At 32.5% G+C, this 17234-nt stretch overlaps 1 protein-coding gene across 1 annotated transcript; it reads right to left on the bottom strand.

Annotated features, from left to right (window-relative positions):
• Positions 1 to 298: 298 nt before the first annotated feature.
• Positions 299 to 15718, bottom strand: Phum_PHUM176310 (slingshot dual specificity phosphatase, putative; the record flags this gene model as incomplete). Its single annotated transcript, XM_002425088.1, has 6 exons — positions 299 to 2511; positions 2605 to 3200; positions 3289 to 3569; positions 3661 to 3844; positions 13435 to 13679; positions 15680 to 15718. The coding sequence occupies 6 exons, from the start codon at positions 15716 to 15718 to the stop codon at positions 299 to 301; spliced, it is 3558 nt and encodes a 1185-aa protein (XP_002425133.1).
• Positions 15719 to 17234: the final 1516 nt, after the last annotated feature.

Raw genomic sequence — 17234 nt, forward strand, 5'->3', positions numbered from 1 at the left:
AATCGGGACTTCTTGGATTGAAAAAAAAAAAAAAAAAAAATGGATGAATATCGTGGGGAAAAAAATGAGGATGAAAAATAATAATAATAAAAAATAAAAATTGTCGAAGTTTTATTTGTAAAGAAGATGAAGAAGATGAAAAAGAAGAAGAAGAAGAAGAAGAAGAAAATTCCTCCTGCTGGGGGGCCCGTAAATGACCGAAACAGCCTTTTTTTTCTTTCTTTTTTCTTTTTTTTTTTTTTTTGTTTTTCTCTCTCTCTCTCTCTCTTTCTTTCTCTATTTCTAAAAAATCAAATTATCACATGGTGTTGTACACGGCGTTACTGTGCCTCGGATTGATGGTCAGGTGTGCCAACGGATGGGTTTTACCCTGTTGTTTTTTACTCGCGGCTTTGGCAACGACGCTCGCGACAACTACGCTCGGCGATGGACTTTTCGCCGGAGGCCTATCTAAAACTAATACTTTTTCTCCGGTCGTGCTATTTTTGAAATTATGCAAGAAAAGAGATGAATGTTTGACTTTGAGTTGAGGCTGGGACACCATGTCCAATTTGGGTTTACGGCTCGGAAAAATCATGTTGTGGGATTTCTTATTCGACATCGATTCGTTTTCCCTGTGCTTATTCTTTTTTATTTCGTATTTTCCGACTAGATTTTTAACGGACAAGTCTTCGGACGAATTCACGACGAGACACGGATCTTGGTGATTGTTGCCCACGGGAGAAGACTGTTTTAAATTCTCACTGTCGGATGATGTCTTATCATTGTTTTTGTACACGGATTTTGCTTCGAATTCTTTTTTTAAATTTTGAACCAATCCCGAAACGCTTTTTTGGGCTTCCGCATCCGGTTTCGACACCTCCGTCCCAATAACGGATTCTTCCATGCTTATGCAACGCTTGGGTAAAACGCAACATTTATTCGTCAAATTCTCCAACACTTGCTTTTGTTGTCGAACGGAGCAGGATTGATTGAGACCCGTCGTGGTTTGACCTTCGGATTGCTTATGATCTAAACAATCGTCTGTCGCACTCGCGGGAGTGAGGGAAAGTTGGTCGGTGCTTTTTGATAAAGTGTTAAGCGTATCTTGTTGAAATGTTATGTTAGGCTGGGATGCAGTCATTTTGTCGACAGAGACGGAAGTATTTTCGAGTGAGGGCTGGAGTGACAGACTCGGAGTACTTTGATAATGAACTAAATTTAAGCTAGGACTCTCCGAGGGGTCTTGAGAAGAAATTTTGAGATCTTTGGAAAGAACTGGAGATTGGTAAGGCTTCGGCCCGTGAAGTTTTAAATTGCATACTGAGATCTCAATTTTAGGAGGAGAAGAAGAAGAAGGAAAAGAAGAAGAAGAAGATTCAACTTCGGTCGTTGCGCCGTTTTCTTTCACTTGTATAACCTCTTCTAACTTTTGTTTTGTGCGTTTAACGGTTCCGGGATTCCAAGGAACGTCTTTGTTAAATGTGAACAATCCTCCAAAGTTAAGTTCTTCGGTTTTATCTACTTTTTCACTAACGTTTATCACCGTGGGTTTCATATCGTAAGATCCCCACGAACTATTTCTGGAAGGTAAAGCGCCCGGAACACCTGATATATCACCCGAACCCCAAGAACTTTGCCGCGATGGAGCTTCCCTGGGTTCACCCTGAAAACCCAAAACCACGGCACTGTCGTAAGAACTCCAAGAATTTTGTCGCGAAGGACTTTCGGTAGAGCCTCCTTCCGAATTCGTAACGGGTACCGCGACAGGTACAACGGAAACCACCGCCGGCACCGTCGTTTTGATTTGTTTTCGTTCTTCACGGTCAAACACGCGATCTAATTTATCTGAAAATGGATCACCCTCTCGCCTGGTTTTACCGGCTTTGTTTTCAGATAGCGGTAACTCGATATCACCATCCGTCGTAGGTTCAGAAGTCGAAGTCCAAACTGTTTGACTGTTCGGAGATTCCTCCGGTTTCTTTTCTCCCGAATCCCAAATTTCTTCTTTGACTAGAGTTGAATTTACTATTTGAGAATATTTCGATTTGACGTCACTGGTCTCCGCGGATTTTTCACCGTCCGTAGGTGACCCTGACTTGGAACAGCTCGTTTCGAATTGCGACGTCAGATTTAAAACAAGTCCTTTTCTGTCTGATTGAGTCTTTTTATTAAGACTCAGGGCGTCAAAGATGGGTCCCCCCGAATGCGATTCAAATTCTATGACCCTATTTTTAACATACGGTACAAAATCTGATTCATCATTAGTGGATCCGGGTAGATAAACGATTCTATTTTGCGAAACACTGTACGTTTGACCGTTCTCACAAGGGATTCTCAAATGACTGTTGTGATTTCTAACTTCCTGCAATTTGACGGTGGTAACTTTAAAGCATTCCTTACACGGGAGTTCATCCTGAGTAATTTTTGCTCTGCAGGTTGGACATATTTCAGCCGAAGATCCTTGTGGGGATAGATTTATATCAGGCTTGTCATCCGAATTTAGGTATTCCATTGACATGGAAGTCGGACCTAAAAAAAAAAAAGGGGGGGTTTCAATAAGCAATATAAATTATTCCCATTGCAAATAGAAAAAAAAATTTTTTTAAGGAGGTTAATTCATACCCGGCGCCTGATCGATGAAGAGAATCGATGCAACAGAATTATCAGGCGACCAAGATTTCGGTCTGCTACCGACTCTACCAAGTTCCGTACCGGAAGTCTCCGTCCAATCAACGGTCAAAAGAGACGAATTCATTTTTTCCATTCTTTTCTCTTGATTTTCTTTCGCTGCGGAATTTTCTTTGGGGACAAAACAGGGACTTTTAAGATTCGTTTCTGATTTAGATCTTTGAAGTTTTTCCCTATTTTTCATCGCATCCAGTATCCCCTGATATGTTTCCAACTGAGACATGAAACTACAATTGGGTTTTATGCAATTCCGCTTTTGCTTGACGTATTCGAACGCTTTTTTAAAATCCCAATTGTAAGCTTTCATCGCGTAAGCTATGACCACGCTTGCTGACCGACTGATTCCCATTTTACAATGAACCAGTACTTTGCTACCCTCCGCTCTGGCTCTCGATATATATTTAAATGTGTCGTCCCAGTGCTTAAGGAGATCAGTCTTTTCGTCGTCGTAAACACGAATATTTAAATAATTAAACATTCCGGGAAAGAAATTATCAATTTCTCTGGTAACGTTCAAAATATGGCGCACCCTGTAAATAATGAACACGTAAAAAAAAAAAAAAATTAAAATGCTTAGGGTGTCATTATAAGAAAGACTTCCATTTTCCATTGACTGACCCATTTTTTTGAAGTTCCTCATGATTCGATGCATTCCATTCAGAGCCCAAGTAAACGTGATCGAATATTTCGGTGGCCGCGTCCATTTGTCCGAGTATCGTCAGCATTTCCTCGTCGATAAAGGGTTTGAATTCACCCAAATCCATGTCCAAATCTTCCTCCAGTCGTCCTCGAATGTATTTAGAAGTAACCTCGTCCAAATCGACGGACATCATTATTTCTTTGAGTGTGCAACGTATCACGCGCTCTGTTTCTTCCCTTTGGCGAGGTTTCGTTCGCACCTGATTTCCAAAAATAAAAAAAATTCAAGAAAAATAAAAAACCATCCAATCGTTAAAATCAAAAAAGAACAAAAGGTTTAAATGGACTCACCGAGTCAGGAGATGGCGGCCTCCTGGATTCGATATTGTCCATTGCGTGCCACTCATTGAGACACGATCTATCGGATTCGATTCTTTGCTCATAGTAACTGACCCAATCGTGCGTCAAACCTCCAAGAAAATAATTTTGCTCTCGGGCTTTCGAACTTACTTTATGAATGGTCTGAAGGGCAGACCTGAAAATTATTAAACAAAAAAAAAACTTCCATTTAATAATAAAGGACTAAGAAAAAAAAAAAAAAATGTCTGACTAGTGCGTGTGCGTGTGCAATGCATTCGAAGATTGCATGATCGGACGTCGATGATATCGACACCATTATTATTATTATTATTACATAATCCTTTGGTAACTAACTACCTTCACATATCGACTACGTGATTTTTTTCCCCCTTCCCATCCTCCCCACAAAACTTAAAGTATAATTAATATAATTATTTTATACGTATCGCGAGGGATGGTAATTTTAAAAAAAAAAAAAAAAATGGAGGGTTGAAACGTAATATTAGTGAATTCGATAAGAGGTCAATGCCACGCTATCGATTGCGTTAAACTAAAAAAAAAAAAAACCTTGGAATTAAACCACCTTTAAAGAGAGAGAGAGAAAGAAAATCGGTATTTGTACGTACGCCACCATTTTGTTTTCTTTCGTTTCTTTTTCTTTAGACAAAAAAAAAAAAAAATTTTTTTTAATTTAAATTGTTCGCCATAACCCCACGTCAATTTTTTTTTTTTTTCTTTTAAGGAACCTGAATTTATTTCATTTTAAAAACGTGTTCATCGTTCGCCCAGGTATGGATTTATATTTATTAACTTCCGATTACGGAAATAAACGTGTCTTCATCATCTTTTTTTTTGAGGGGGGGGGCAGAAACGACGTGCAGACTTTTCATCATGTTTATCAAATCGTTTGAAAATTTTTCATGTTATAATAAAATCAATCGTGGAAAATATACCCCCTCCCCTCCCTCTTTATCACAACTCCGGAAAAGTTAAAATTTGAAAAATTTCGAAAAAAAAAGAAATAGCCGCACCCGAAAATGTTTAAACTAGTTTTAAATATCATTATTATTTCTTTTTTTTAATCCTCGATTCGACCCTGGAAAGTTTTTTTTAAAAAAAAAATTAAACTGAAATTAAATTTCGAAAAGTTATTTCACGGCTAATTTAAATTTCGCCAATCCAACCGGAAGTCACGGGAATATTATTAAACTATGACGATGACGATGATGATGATGATAACAACATAAATATCGATCGTTACTCAGCAGCATTCAAACAATTTCAATTCGATTCGAAATTTTTCTCTTTCCACGGAAAATTATTAAAAAATTTTTTTTTACAAAATAAAATGGATTCCTCAAAAGAAAAAAAAATGTGAAAGGTATTATCATTATTATTATTAAAATCATTATGCAAGTTTTTTTTTTTTTTTTTTTTTTTACATAAAAACCTGTATATTTAATGCTATCGACATTTTTTTTTTTTTTTTTGTAAATAAAATTTTTCTAAAACGATTCAACCTCTTAATATCCTCCATATGTTAAAAAACATTCAATGTCTCAATGTTCAAAGGTTATTGTTTTTTTTTTTTTTTGGCGGTTTTTTGTGCGGTTTCGAATCAGTGTCAGGTACGGTCGGAATCGTTTTCCACATCATCTGGTTCCACGACGCGGGCGGGGGGGGGGGAATCACATCGTACGAAACAAACGCAGCCAATCGGTCGCCACATAAATTATTATTTATTATTTATTCGTGCGAATTTATTAAACTGTTTTCTCTCTCTCTCTCTCTCTCTCTCTCTCTGTCTCACTCACTTGATTTTCCATATATGAAATACTACGAAATTTTTTTTGTTTTTTAATAGAAAAATAAAAGATGAGCTAAAAATTTAAGAGAAAATGATGATGATGAGGATGATGATGAAGCGAGACTGGTAAACTTTCAAATTTTTTTCATCTTTAAGCTAAGGAAAACGACTTTTTCGTTGTGGAAAAAAAGAAGTTTGCCGCGACCACCATCGTCACCACCATCACCATCACCATAACCATCATTATTATCATCATCATCGTCACTTACTTACATTTCATTTTGCTAAGGAAATATTTAAAAAAAAAATAAAATAAAATAAAAAACTGGAACGAAATTTTAATTTTTTTAAATTCCGCACATACTCCTAACGATTTTAAATATTCGTCCAGGGAATTCCTCCTCCCCCCTCTCTATCCCCCCTGGAGGAAATTTACACGTGGCAGGTACGTAAAATTTTTCAGGATTCGAAAAAAAATTTTTTTTTTTCGCTTTTCATCATTCGAGATAAAGAGCAACAATACCGACGAAGAGTTTTGTTTATCTCGAAAGCCAATAAAAACATGATGAGGATGATGATAATAATAATAATAATAATAATAAGTATTTAATATCGTTCCGGATATGGTCCTGATAATTTTTTTTTTTTTTTTTTTTAAGGTTTCCTTAATTGCACGATTAAGTTAAAAAATCTTTTTTTTTTCCGCTCCAAAATTAAAAAGGCTCACGTGGGAGTTCGGTACCGAAAATAAGAGCAAATTAATAAATGATTTCAACCGTACGAAAAAGAGAGAGAGAGAAAAACATCTTTTTTCCTTCTTTTCTTGCAATTAATAATAACATGATGAAAAAAATAAATAAATAAATAAAAACGACGATTGTTTAAACCAGAAAAAGACACAAACGCACACGCACGCACGCGGTATCGTAATTGAAGAGGATGATGATGATGATGATGATGATGATGAGGGGCAACCATACATAGGGATTCCCATTATTGCTAACTGCTCTTTTCTTCCATACGCATTCCAGTAGGCTGGAAATTCAGGTTGAAAAATGGGCGTTTTGTATTTCGAGCCAATGCAAGAAAAAGAGAGAGAGAGAGAGAGAGAGAGAGAGAGAGAGAGAGAGAGAGAGAGAGAGAGAGAGAGAGAAAACTCATTCTCATGGCCTTGACGTATTCGGTAAAGTTTTCAGTGTGGTTGGCATAGAGAGAGAGAGAGAGACAGAGAGAGAAAGAAAGAAAAACCGACGATGAAAAGATTTTTAGAATTATTAATTCATCTTCGATGAAAATTTTCCTTTTTTTTGATAACAACGCCAAATCCTAATGATAATAATAATAATAATAACCCGAGAAAATTTGGAAAAGTTTAGAAACAAAGTTTAGAAAGGCTGTGTAGAAGATTACAGAGGTTTCTCTGGATAAGACTGGAGAAGCCTGGAAAAAAATTCTGGAGAATACTGGAGAAGTCTGGAGAAAACTGGAGAACTAGAATAGTCTAGATAAGCCTAGAGAAGCCTAAAAATATCCTGGAGAAAACTGGAGAAGTCTGGAGAAAATCTGGAGAAAACTGGAAAAGTCTGGATAAGACTGGAGAATACTCTGGAAAAATCTAGGAAAAAATTAATATCGAAACATTTATTCGTAAGGAATCGGGTAGGATTTTGGAAATAAAACTCCTACAAGTGCAAGCATGGAATCTCGCGTTGAATTAAAATAATAACAACAACAACAACAACAACAATAATAATAATAATAATAATAATAATAAGAACATCCAGGAAATCGCACTATGTGGGACGGCCCACATTCTTCGGAAAATATTATAAGTAGCACCACCGAAATTCGAGTATTTGTCCCTAAGGAATCGGGTAGAAACCTGGAATAAATGCTTAAAAACCCCGACAAATAAGAGCCTTGTCGTGTTTAAGAGTAACCATAATAATAATAATAAAAGTTCACGCATTGACAACTTCATAGAAATCTCTAGAAAAAGAGTAAATATGTGTGCGGCGCGCGGGGTGTTTGTCTTCTGCTACAAATCGTGTCTTTAAAAATAATAATGGTTCCAACATGGCGGTTTGTTTTTTGTTTTGTTTTGTTTTGCTTTCAAAGTGCACTGGGTCAATTTAACGCGTTACTAACAAGGTCGAAATCTTTCGACGTCAGTGATATGTGTGTTAGACCTATATTACTACTACTGCTACTACTACTACTACTCCCCTGTCGAAAATAGAGCAACATACAAACGTTTTTTCAGTTCTGTCAATTAACAAAGTTTAATTTTAAAATGCCGCCGATTAAATAAATTAAAAAAAAAAAATTGATGATCGACGCGGTGACATTTTTTTTTCAAAAACGAAACGAGTCTTCATCTCTTAAATCATATTTTCGATTAATCGAAAACATTTTTAATTAATTAGTTTTTTTTTTGAAAAAAAAAAAAAAACGGGAACGCCGTCACCAACAACAACAACAACAAAAGCAATAAACAAACCCGTCAATTTACTTCCGTTTTAACTTAAATTACGATGTTGTTGTTGATGATGATGATACACTTTCATTTATTTAATTAAAAAAAAGAAAAGGGGGAAGGGGAGGGCTGAGGCGGGGGAATGACTAAGCAAATCGAAAACGATTCCATGGGAATTTTCTTTTTTTTTTTCTTAAATTTACAACAATTTACTTCTTTTTTTTTTTTTTTTTAAATAAATCATTTCTTTGTTTTTTTTTTTTTTTTTTGTTCCTCACAGTCAAATCTTATTAGAACATTTAATGACATCAACAACAACAAAAAACAAACACAAACAAGCTCTTCTCTCTATGTTTCGCAAATAGAAAGTTTTATACTCTTTCGTAAGTAACCTGCTTAAAAACGCAAAAAAAAAAAAAAAAATCCGCAAAATCCGTTTCCGTTTTAAATAATCACTTTGCGGTTAATTACACGCCACCGACTCCCGAATTTACTCCTCAGACCGGAAATGAACACTAATAATTTGTATTTAACCTAATTTGTTAATTACGACGAAGGAAATCCGCGGTGATGCATCGAGCGTCCTTCCCGATAAAAAAAAAAAACACTTTACCAAAAGAAAATTTAAACCCCTCCCCCCTCTTTCCCCTCCTCCTTCCCTTCCCCCCAGAATTTAAATGTCACACAGTCACACGCCATTCACCTACGACAGACGACAAGAAAAAAAAATACGTAAATTCGCGACAAATTTTTTTTATTTAATCCACGGTCATCAAGTTTTATTAATATTTCTTTCCCCTCCCCCTCCCCCCACCCACCCCCCTGTGACGATACCTTGACGCAACGGTTATGCATTTGCAAAACGAAAAACATACACAAACTTTAAAACTCTATGAGAAAAAAATTTTTTTTTTTTTTTTGTGTATGTTTAAAAAACGTTCGTTTTTCATAAGTAATGATTTTCAAAGTAATTAACGACAACAACCTTGACGCGTTTGTTTGTATCTTTTCATCTTTCGCACACGCACACACGCACACACAAAAAGATGATTTCACCAAGAGAAAAAGCAACAAAAAAAAAAAAAAAAAAAAACGTTGCTTTGTGAACTTCGGACAAGAGTGAATGTTCTCGTCGAGATGAGTTTTTTTCGAAGGTCAAACCCGTGCGTTTTTTTTTTTTTTTTTGCGAGAATAATTGATAATAAATATAAATAAAGAATATACGCAGCGTAAAAATCAAATTTAGAAAAATAATAATAATAATAATAAGAAAAATATTTGACTGGACTCGCAAAAAAAAAAAAATTCAAGTTCAAATAAGGTATGGAATGATGCGCCGAGGCATGAAAGAATAAGCCTAAATAAATAAATATTTAAACAAATTTTTTTCTTTGTATTGTTACACGAATAATAACAACAAACAACAACGACAACAACAAAATACAATCGTCGTCATCACGTTTGAACAATGGCGACACGACGACGTCGCAATGAAAGTGTAACGAAAAAAACTTTTTCAATTTTCTTTTTTTTTTTTTTTTTTTCGATTTTTTAACACGTTTTTCTCAATAACAAAGAAAAAGAAAGTTCGAGAAAAAGTAAAAAGGCTAAAACCAATAATTATTCGACTATTTTTCTACTGCTACTGCTACCGGAAAAAAAGAAGAAGGCAAATTTCCAACAAAACAAACGACAACCAAAACAAAAACAAACAAATTTTTATGCGAATTTATAAAAATTATTATTTTGGCAAAACAGCGAAAACTTTTTTAAATTTCCATACTGATAATAATAATAATAATAATAATAATAATAATAATAATAATAATAATAATAATAATAATAATAATAATAATAATAATAAAACATGTAACAGTCTTGTCGTCTGTCTCTCTTTCTCTCTCTCACACTCCCTCTATCTTCAATTGCTTCTCAAACTTTTGTCTCCTTCCTCCTTCGCTTTTTTTTTTTTTTTGTGTTGTTGTTTTATATTTGTAACTAAGGAAACTGTTTTCCCTGTGACGAAAACAAAATATATATATACAATCTAATATTAGAAAACGTGTGTGTGGGAGATCTTCCAAATCGAGGGAAATGAAAAATTGTTTGTTTTGCGCATGCACCACGTGTGACTTGTCCGACGCCATTTAAGGGAACCCATACGCGGATTCGCGTATGAGGAACATTAACTTTTTTTTTCTCAAACGGAGTTTGAGCAATATAACCGAAAGATGTGTGTGTGAGAGAGAGAGAGAGAGAGAGAGAGAGAAAGGGAAAGTTAAATTAAATTCCCTTGAATAAAAATCATTTCGTTTCCGTTTGTATCCTTGTATATTCTTTTTTTTCTCTCATTTTCTCGCCATTTCCTCTCCCCCCCTCTCTCTCTCTCTCTCTCTCTCTCTCTCTTTAACTTTGAAGAACTAGGGCAAACAACAAAAAGGAAAAAAAGTCCTTCGTTCGTTTCATTCATCCCGTTAAATTTTAACACGAAAATGTAACGACCGTGACGACAAAAAAAAATCCATTCGTTTGTTTTCAACCCTCAAAAATTCGCGACGACGAAATGATAATGATGATAATGATGATGATGATGACCTTTTGAATTAATGTCAGTCAAGTCATTGCTACTACTTTCGACTTGTAGGTCATTTTCCTGGGAGATCGCATTCGTTTTATTTTTAGATAACCTAATTTATTATCATTATCGTCATCGTCGTCGTCGTCATCGATACCGTCGTCCTCGTCATTACTATTATTATTATTATTATTATTATTATTTATTCGTGACGCCTTTAAACGAATATTATCTTTCTCTCTCTCTCTCTTTCTCTCCCGCCTTAAAATAAAACCTTTTAAAGTTTTTCCTCAACATCCTTGTAACATTTTCTTTTTTTTTTTTTTTTTTTTTGTTCTTTCTTAAACACAATAAGAAATCATCGATGACTTAATTTTTTTTTTCTAGAGTCTATCGCTTCCCTGTTTTTTTATCATACATATATATTTATATATGAAAGGTATATCATGGCAAAACAAAACAAAACAAAAGAAACGAAAATGACAGCATTTCGTTTGTTTGTTTTACAACAAACTCCATTCGCGTTTTTATTCTGTTTGTTTGTTTTCCCCGAAAAATAATGAAAATTAATATATATGTAAAAAAAAAAGCTCGAAATTCAATTCATAATACAAAAAAAAAATCTTTTGTGTCTTTGAAAATCTCATTATGAAATAATAATAAAGCCGACAACATAACAAAAAAAAAAAAAAAAAAAAACTGATTCAGGCTCTTGACAATCGAGGAGGGAAAAAAAAAAAAAAAAACAAAAAAATGAAAATGAAAATTCAGCTTCCCGAGAAAAACAATTTTTTTTTTTTTTATTTCATTCACAACTCATGTTCAAACGTGTTCGAATGGTGCAATGATGATGATGATGATAATAACAATAATAATAATAATAAAACGTAAAAACCATTACGATCGTATAAAAGCAACAACCGCTAATGACGATGACTTCCAATAATGACGATTTACCATGCGTTTAAAACATTTTTCGAGTAGTAATAATAATAATAATAATAATAATAATAATAATAATAATAATAATAATAATAATAATAATAATAATAATAATAACAACAACAATCCGGCGGCTCGATTAGTAACCGAAATAACGAAAATAAATTCTAAGAAAATCAATTAAAATGATCGATCCATCGGTCGATCGATCGATCGATTGTTGCATCGTTTCTTGGTTTTAACCTTAAATAAACGAATTTTTTTTTTCCCCGGCCGTTTTTATAAAAATTTTTCGACTTCTAACGTCGCCATTAATTTTAACAAAGTGATAATAATAATAATAATAATAATAATAATAATAATAATAATAATAATAATAATAATAATAATAATAATAATTTAAAAAATTGAATAATTCCAGAGTTAGTTTTTTTTCCCCCCGAGATAAACCTCTCGAAGGTTCATAAAAGGTTTTCGACGATTTTAAACGAGATGTTAAAGCAACGTTTGGAAAAGTGTGTACGTGCGCGTGTGGGTGCGGTCGTGCGTTCGCGTATTCTACATTGTAGAATAAAATGAATGAAAAAAAAAAAAAAATATCCTTTCGGTATATTTTCACGCTTCCCACATTAGAAATTATTTTATTACAAGCGAATCGATAAAGGAATGTTGCAAAATATTTCAAACTCATTTTCATTCTTTTCCCTTCCTCTTCTATCATTTCTTCCCTCCCCTTCCTCACTTCTCTCCTTCTCCTCCTCCTTATTTTTTTAAATTAATTTCCACCGAGATTTTCCAACAATATTTTTTTTTTTTTTTTTTAAAGGGAAAAAATGAAAACAAAAAAAACGTACAATAAATAAACATTGACCGTGTAAAAAAAAAAAAAAATTTCCCAGGGGGGCCACTTTTCGTAAAAAAAATTTAATTTCGATGCAAAATGATTTAATTTCGTTTTTAAAAAAAAAAAAAAAAAAAACAATCGATCGATCGATCTCTCGATCCATCGCAATCCTCGATCTTCGAAAAATAATTAATTATTTAAAAAAAAAACAAAAAACAAAAATTTCATTTTAAAACGATAATGATGATGATAATAATAATTCACGGCACACGGCGTAGAAATACATAAAAAAAAAAAAAAAATTTTTTTTTTTTTATTGACTACGCCATTATTTTATTTTATTTTTTATTTTATTTTCTTACATTAAGTAATTTCACGATTATCATCATCATCATTATTATCATTTTCATTATTATTGTTATTAATAATAATTTATTAGCGTGGGATAAAGCGAGATTGTAGATTAGAGATTAAAAAAATGAAAAAAAAAAAATCATTAAATTTTTTTTCAAATCAATAAATCTTCTTCGGCACGAAAATATTCAATATACCACAAGAAAACATTCGATATTATTATTATCATTATCATTATTAATTTTTTTTTTAATGGTAGCGTTTAAAAAAAAAAAATTAAATTTCAATAATTCTCAATTTATGATTCATAATATTTTGTCATCGTTTTTCTTTCTTTCTTTCTTTCTTTTTTTTTTCCTCAATATAATATTCGAGGTTAAAAATATTAATACGTAATCATCGTCTGCTAATGACATCATCAAAATAAAAAAAAATAAAAAAGGTTCGATTATGAGGTTTTTTTTTTTTTCCTTTTTAATGATTTTTTCTCATCTTTTTATACGACAACACTACCATTATCACCATCATCATCACCATCATCATCGTCATCATCATCATCATCATTTTACTTTAAGCTTTTCAAATAATAATAAAACAAGCCGAGAGATACAGGTACGATACGCGCGCGTATAAAACAAAAAAAAAAGCGCAGAAAAACGCGGAAAGAGGGAATAAAAGAAAATCGTGATGGTGATGATGATGATGCGGGGCAATTCCTGCATGATCAGGTTCAAAGAAAAGAGAAAAAAAAATCAATCGGAACTTACCACATCGCCTGAACGGATACAGGTTTGAAAATGTGCTGACGACCGCAAACGCACACGCTGAATCCTCCGTCACCGTCGAGTGTTATTGTCGTATCGGCGAGTACCCGCAGCACAAGACCGACCGTTGTTTTCTCGTTGCAGTCTATACCCAGGAGACAACATTCTTCGGCATCTTGACGACCGATGCAAGACACGACGACCAGGTATCGCGTGCGACCCGAATGAACGCTTTCAAGTTTCACAGCCTGAAAGGAAAATAAATTTATAACATTTTTAATAATTTTGTGTGACTCGGAAAAGGCCACCAGAGAAACCTTTTCGTTGTAAAACCCAATAAATAAATAAATAAAAGAAACCTTGATCGGTCGCGCGACCTTTAAAAATTTGAAAAACACGCAAACATCATGGAGGGTCATTTAAGTACAACAAAAAAAAAAAAATTTTCTTTTTCTTTTTAACCCAAAGTCCTTGAGAATATTAAAATTTTTTTTTTTTTTTTAAGAGCGAAGGGTAACGCTTTGAAGGAAAAAAGAAAAAAAAGAACACATGGCGCCCTTCAATCAGATTTTGACCTTTTCGTGAAGGTTACAATATTCTCTACGATCGTTTATAAACGTATTAAATCAGTTCTTTGGCACAAGAAGTTAATAAATAATAATAATAATAATTAGAGCATTTCATGCGAATTAAACAAACGAAATAAAACTTTTTGAAAAAAAAACCTATTAATTGGAACGTTCGTTTTGAAAAGAAAGAAAATAACCCTATTGTTGACCCAACAATGTGTTAGTGGAAAATTTTCGAAACGAATAAATTTTCCGAAACGTGTAAAAAGAATTTTAAGTAATTTCACACGTGTCAATTATATATGAGGTGGTACCGAGAATCTAAAACTAATAATAATAATAATATTTATAAATACGAAAAGAACGTAAAAAAAAAAAAAAAGAAAATGGCGGAAGAAAAATTTACTCGGTGTCAGTTACGGAAGGTCCGCGTATCCGTCAAACAAAAACAAAGAGAGAGAGAGAGAGAGAGAGAGAGAGAAGGAGAGAAATAAAATTTTTTTCCTTTTTACTTATTTTCTCACGGGTCCCGCTTAGGTTTTACGCTGTGAGCTTTAAAAATTTTATAAAAAAAAAAAATACCGACGAAACCCCTCAAAAAAAGAAAAAGTAATAAATTTTAGGATTTTAATAAAATATAATAATAATAATAATAAAATTGTCATTTCGAATTCCACGGCGATATTCAAAGGAAAAATAAAATAAAAAAAATTTTTTTTTATTTTTATTTGCGGCCAAAAAATTCTTTCGATCTCGAAAACATAAAAACATAAAAAACATCGTGCTTTCATGTTTCGTTGATTCCACGTTAAAAAAAAAAAATGTATTCGATGTTTTAAAACAAATAAAAATTAATGTAAAGCTCGTGAATTGGAAGACAGAGAGAGAAAAGGAAAATTTTTTTTGAAATTTTCCGCAATGGCAAACAACACGCGTGCGAAGAGCGAATGAAAACAAAAAAAATTGATGGCTGCTTCCACTACTGCTGCTTCGACCACGACGAAAATCGATTTATTTACTTATTACAAGGTAAAAACCTCCCTTCCCCCTTGCCCCCCCCAAAAAAAAAAAAAAAATTGGTCAATGTTAATAAAACTCTTTCGATTTTTTTTTTTTTTTAAATTAATTAAATTAAATTAATTTAACAAATTTAGGAAAAATGAAGGACATGAAAACGTTTACGTAAAAATGCCAAAACCGAGAAAATTATTTATTATCATAATAATAATAATAATAATAATAATGATAATGATAATAACGATTAATTAATAAATTTTTTATTTTCCTTTTCCGTTTAGCCTTAAATAATTATTAAGGGAGTCCTTAATTAATTAATTTTAATTATTTATTTATATAAATTTTTCACGAATTGCGATTTTCGTGTCACGGTTTATTCATTCATCACGTATTCCCCTCCCCTCCCCTCTCCCCTTTTTTTTTTGCAATAGACCGTCTTTTGTGTCATTGTTATCATTATTATTATTAGTGATTTTTCTTTCACGATTAAATAAAACGGGCATTTTGCGGACGATAACCGTTAACGTTCAAACGATGTAAGGCAAAAAAAAAAAAAAAGATACGCGTCGTGGTACTAGCCTGCGACTGGTACCACGTTTTTTTTTCCTTTTGAACGATTCGTTTCGTCGACCTTTTTTTTAAATCGATATCATTTGACTTACCATTTTCAATGTTTCTTCGGGTCTCAATAGATAAAACATAGACTGCAAGTGTTGTTGTATGTCACTTCCGGAGGAACTCAGCCTCCGTCCGGGTCGTACTCTTTCATTTGGCGGAAGAACCAAAGCGGCACCCTTCCCAGCGAAGTAGCATTCGCTAAGACTGAAAAATTCATCAAAAAAAAAAAAAAATTTATTAATTAAAATAATAATAATAATAATAATAATAATAATAATAATAATAATAGTGATAATGATAATAAAAAAAAAATATTATACGTCAAAATCTGGCAGTTTATTACGGACGTAATAATAATAATATTAATAATAATAATAATGAAATCCATATTTGGAAACGAAATTTTTCAAACAACCATAAAAAGGTGTTATGGAATTCTGAGACTGATAAACAAAAAAAAAAAAAAACAACGATGATGGTACGTGACCTCCTCAGATAAAATCATAATAATAATGATAATGATAATAATAATAATAATAATATAATAATGATAGAGAAAAAAATGCAATTAAAAAATTCTTTCGGAACTAAAAAAAAAAAAATGAAAAAAATTATAATAATAAAATTTTCACCGTATTTCCTCCCTCTCTCCTTCGCTCTCTTCCCTCCCCTCCCCTCTAACAATACCAACTCGAAAAGAAAATAACAACAACCGGAAATTAAAAATTTTTATAAAAACGCAAAAAAAAAAAAAAAAGAATAAAATAAATTCCAAGAACTATTGAGAATAAAAAAAAAAACAAAGTGGAAGAAGAAGACGATATTGAAAAATTTAAATGACACGATCGCTACAACTTAAGCCTTCGGGCGGAAGTCGATGGAAACGATTTGAATTCATCTATTATTTATTATTTTATTATTAACATATAACATTCGATTCATTTTTCTTTCCTTCCGGAATATAAACACACACACACAAATGCATTTATCACATTCTTTTTTGTCTCCCATTGTTTAATGTTTTCCACTCAAAAGGAAAATTGTGGGGGGAAAATTTTTTTTTTTTAGCAGACGACGTAAAAATCGATTGATTTTATTTACAAACCGAAATCATCAAATATGCGGTGGCCGAGTAATTATTTTAATTTTAATTTTTTTTTTTTTCTGGTTCAAGTTCGACAATAACCGGTGTTTTACTTATTTATTAAATTACATTAATAACTATTATTAATAATAATAATAATTATTATTATTATCCTTATGATTAATAATAATAATAATAAAAAATGTTAATGAAAATCGATTGATAACCTTCACGAAACAGATTTTTGTAGAAAATCGATTTGATTTTCTTTTTCTTTTTTTGTCTGATGAAAAACAAAAAGAAAATTTTAATAAATGATGATGATGATGATGATGATGATGATTATGGCAGCGTAGACGACGACATTGCGTTTTTTCAAATGATCGTCCTTCGAAAAATAAATAAAAACAAAATCGCTTGCCTCAGGGTGTTTTTACAAAAAATATGACCTTTCGTTTTTTTTATTATACGCCATATTGAATATTAAAAAAAAAACAGCACACAAAGCTATATTT

This window comes from Pediculus humanus, genomic scaffold, assembly GCF_000006295.1.
Source record: "Pediculus humanus corporis 1103172107521 genomic scaffold, whole genome shotgun sequence".
Lineage (NCBI taxonomy): Eukaryota > Metazoa > Arthropoda > Insecta > Psocodea > Pediculidae > Pediculus > Pediculus humanus.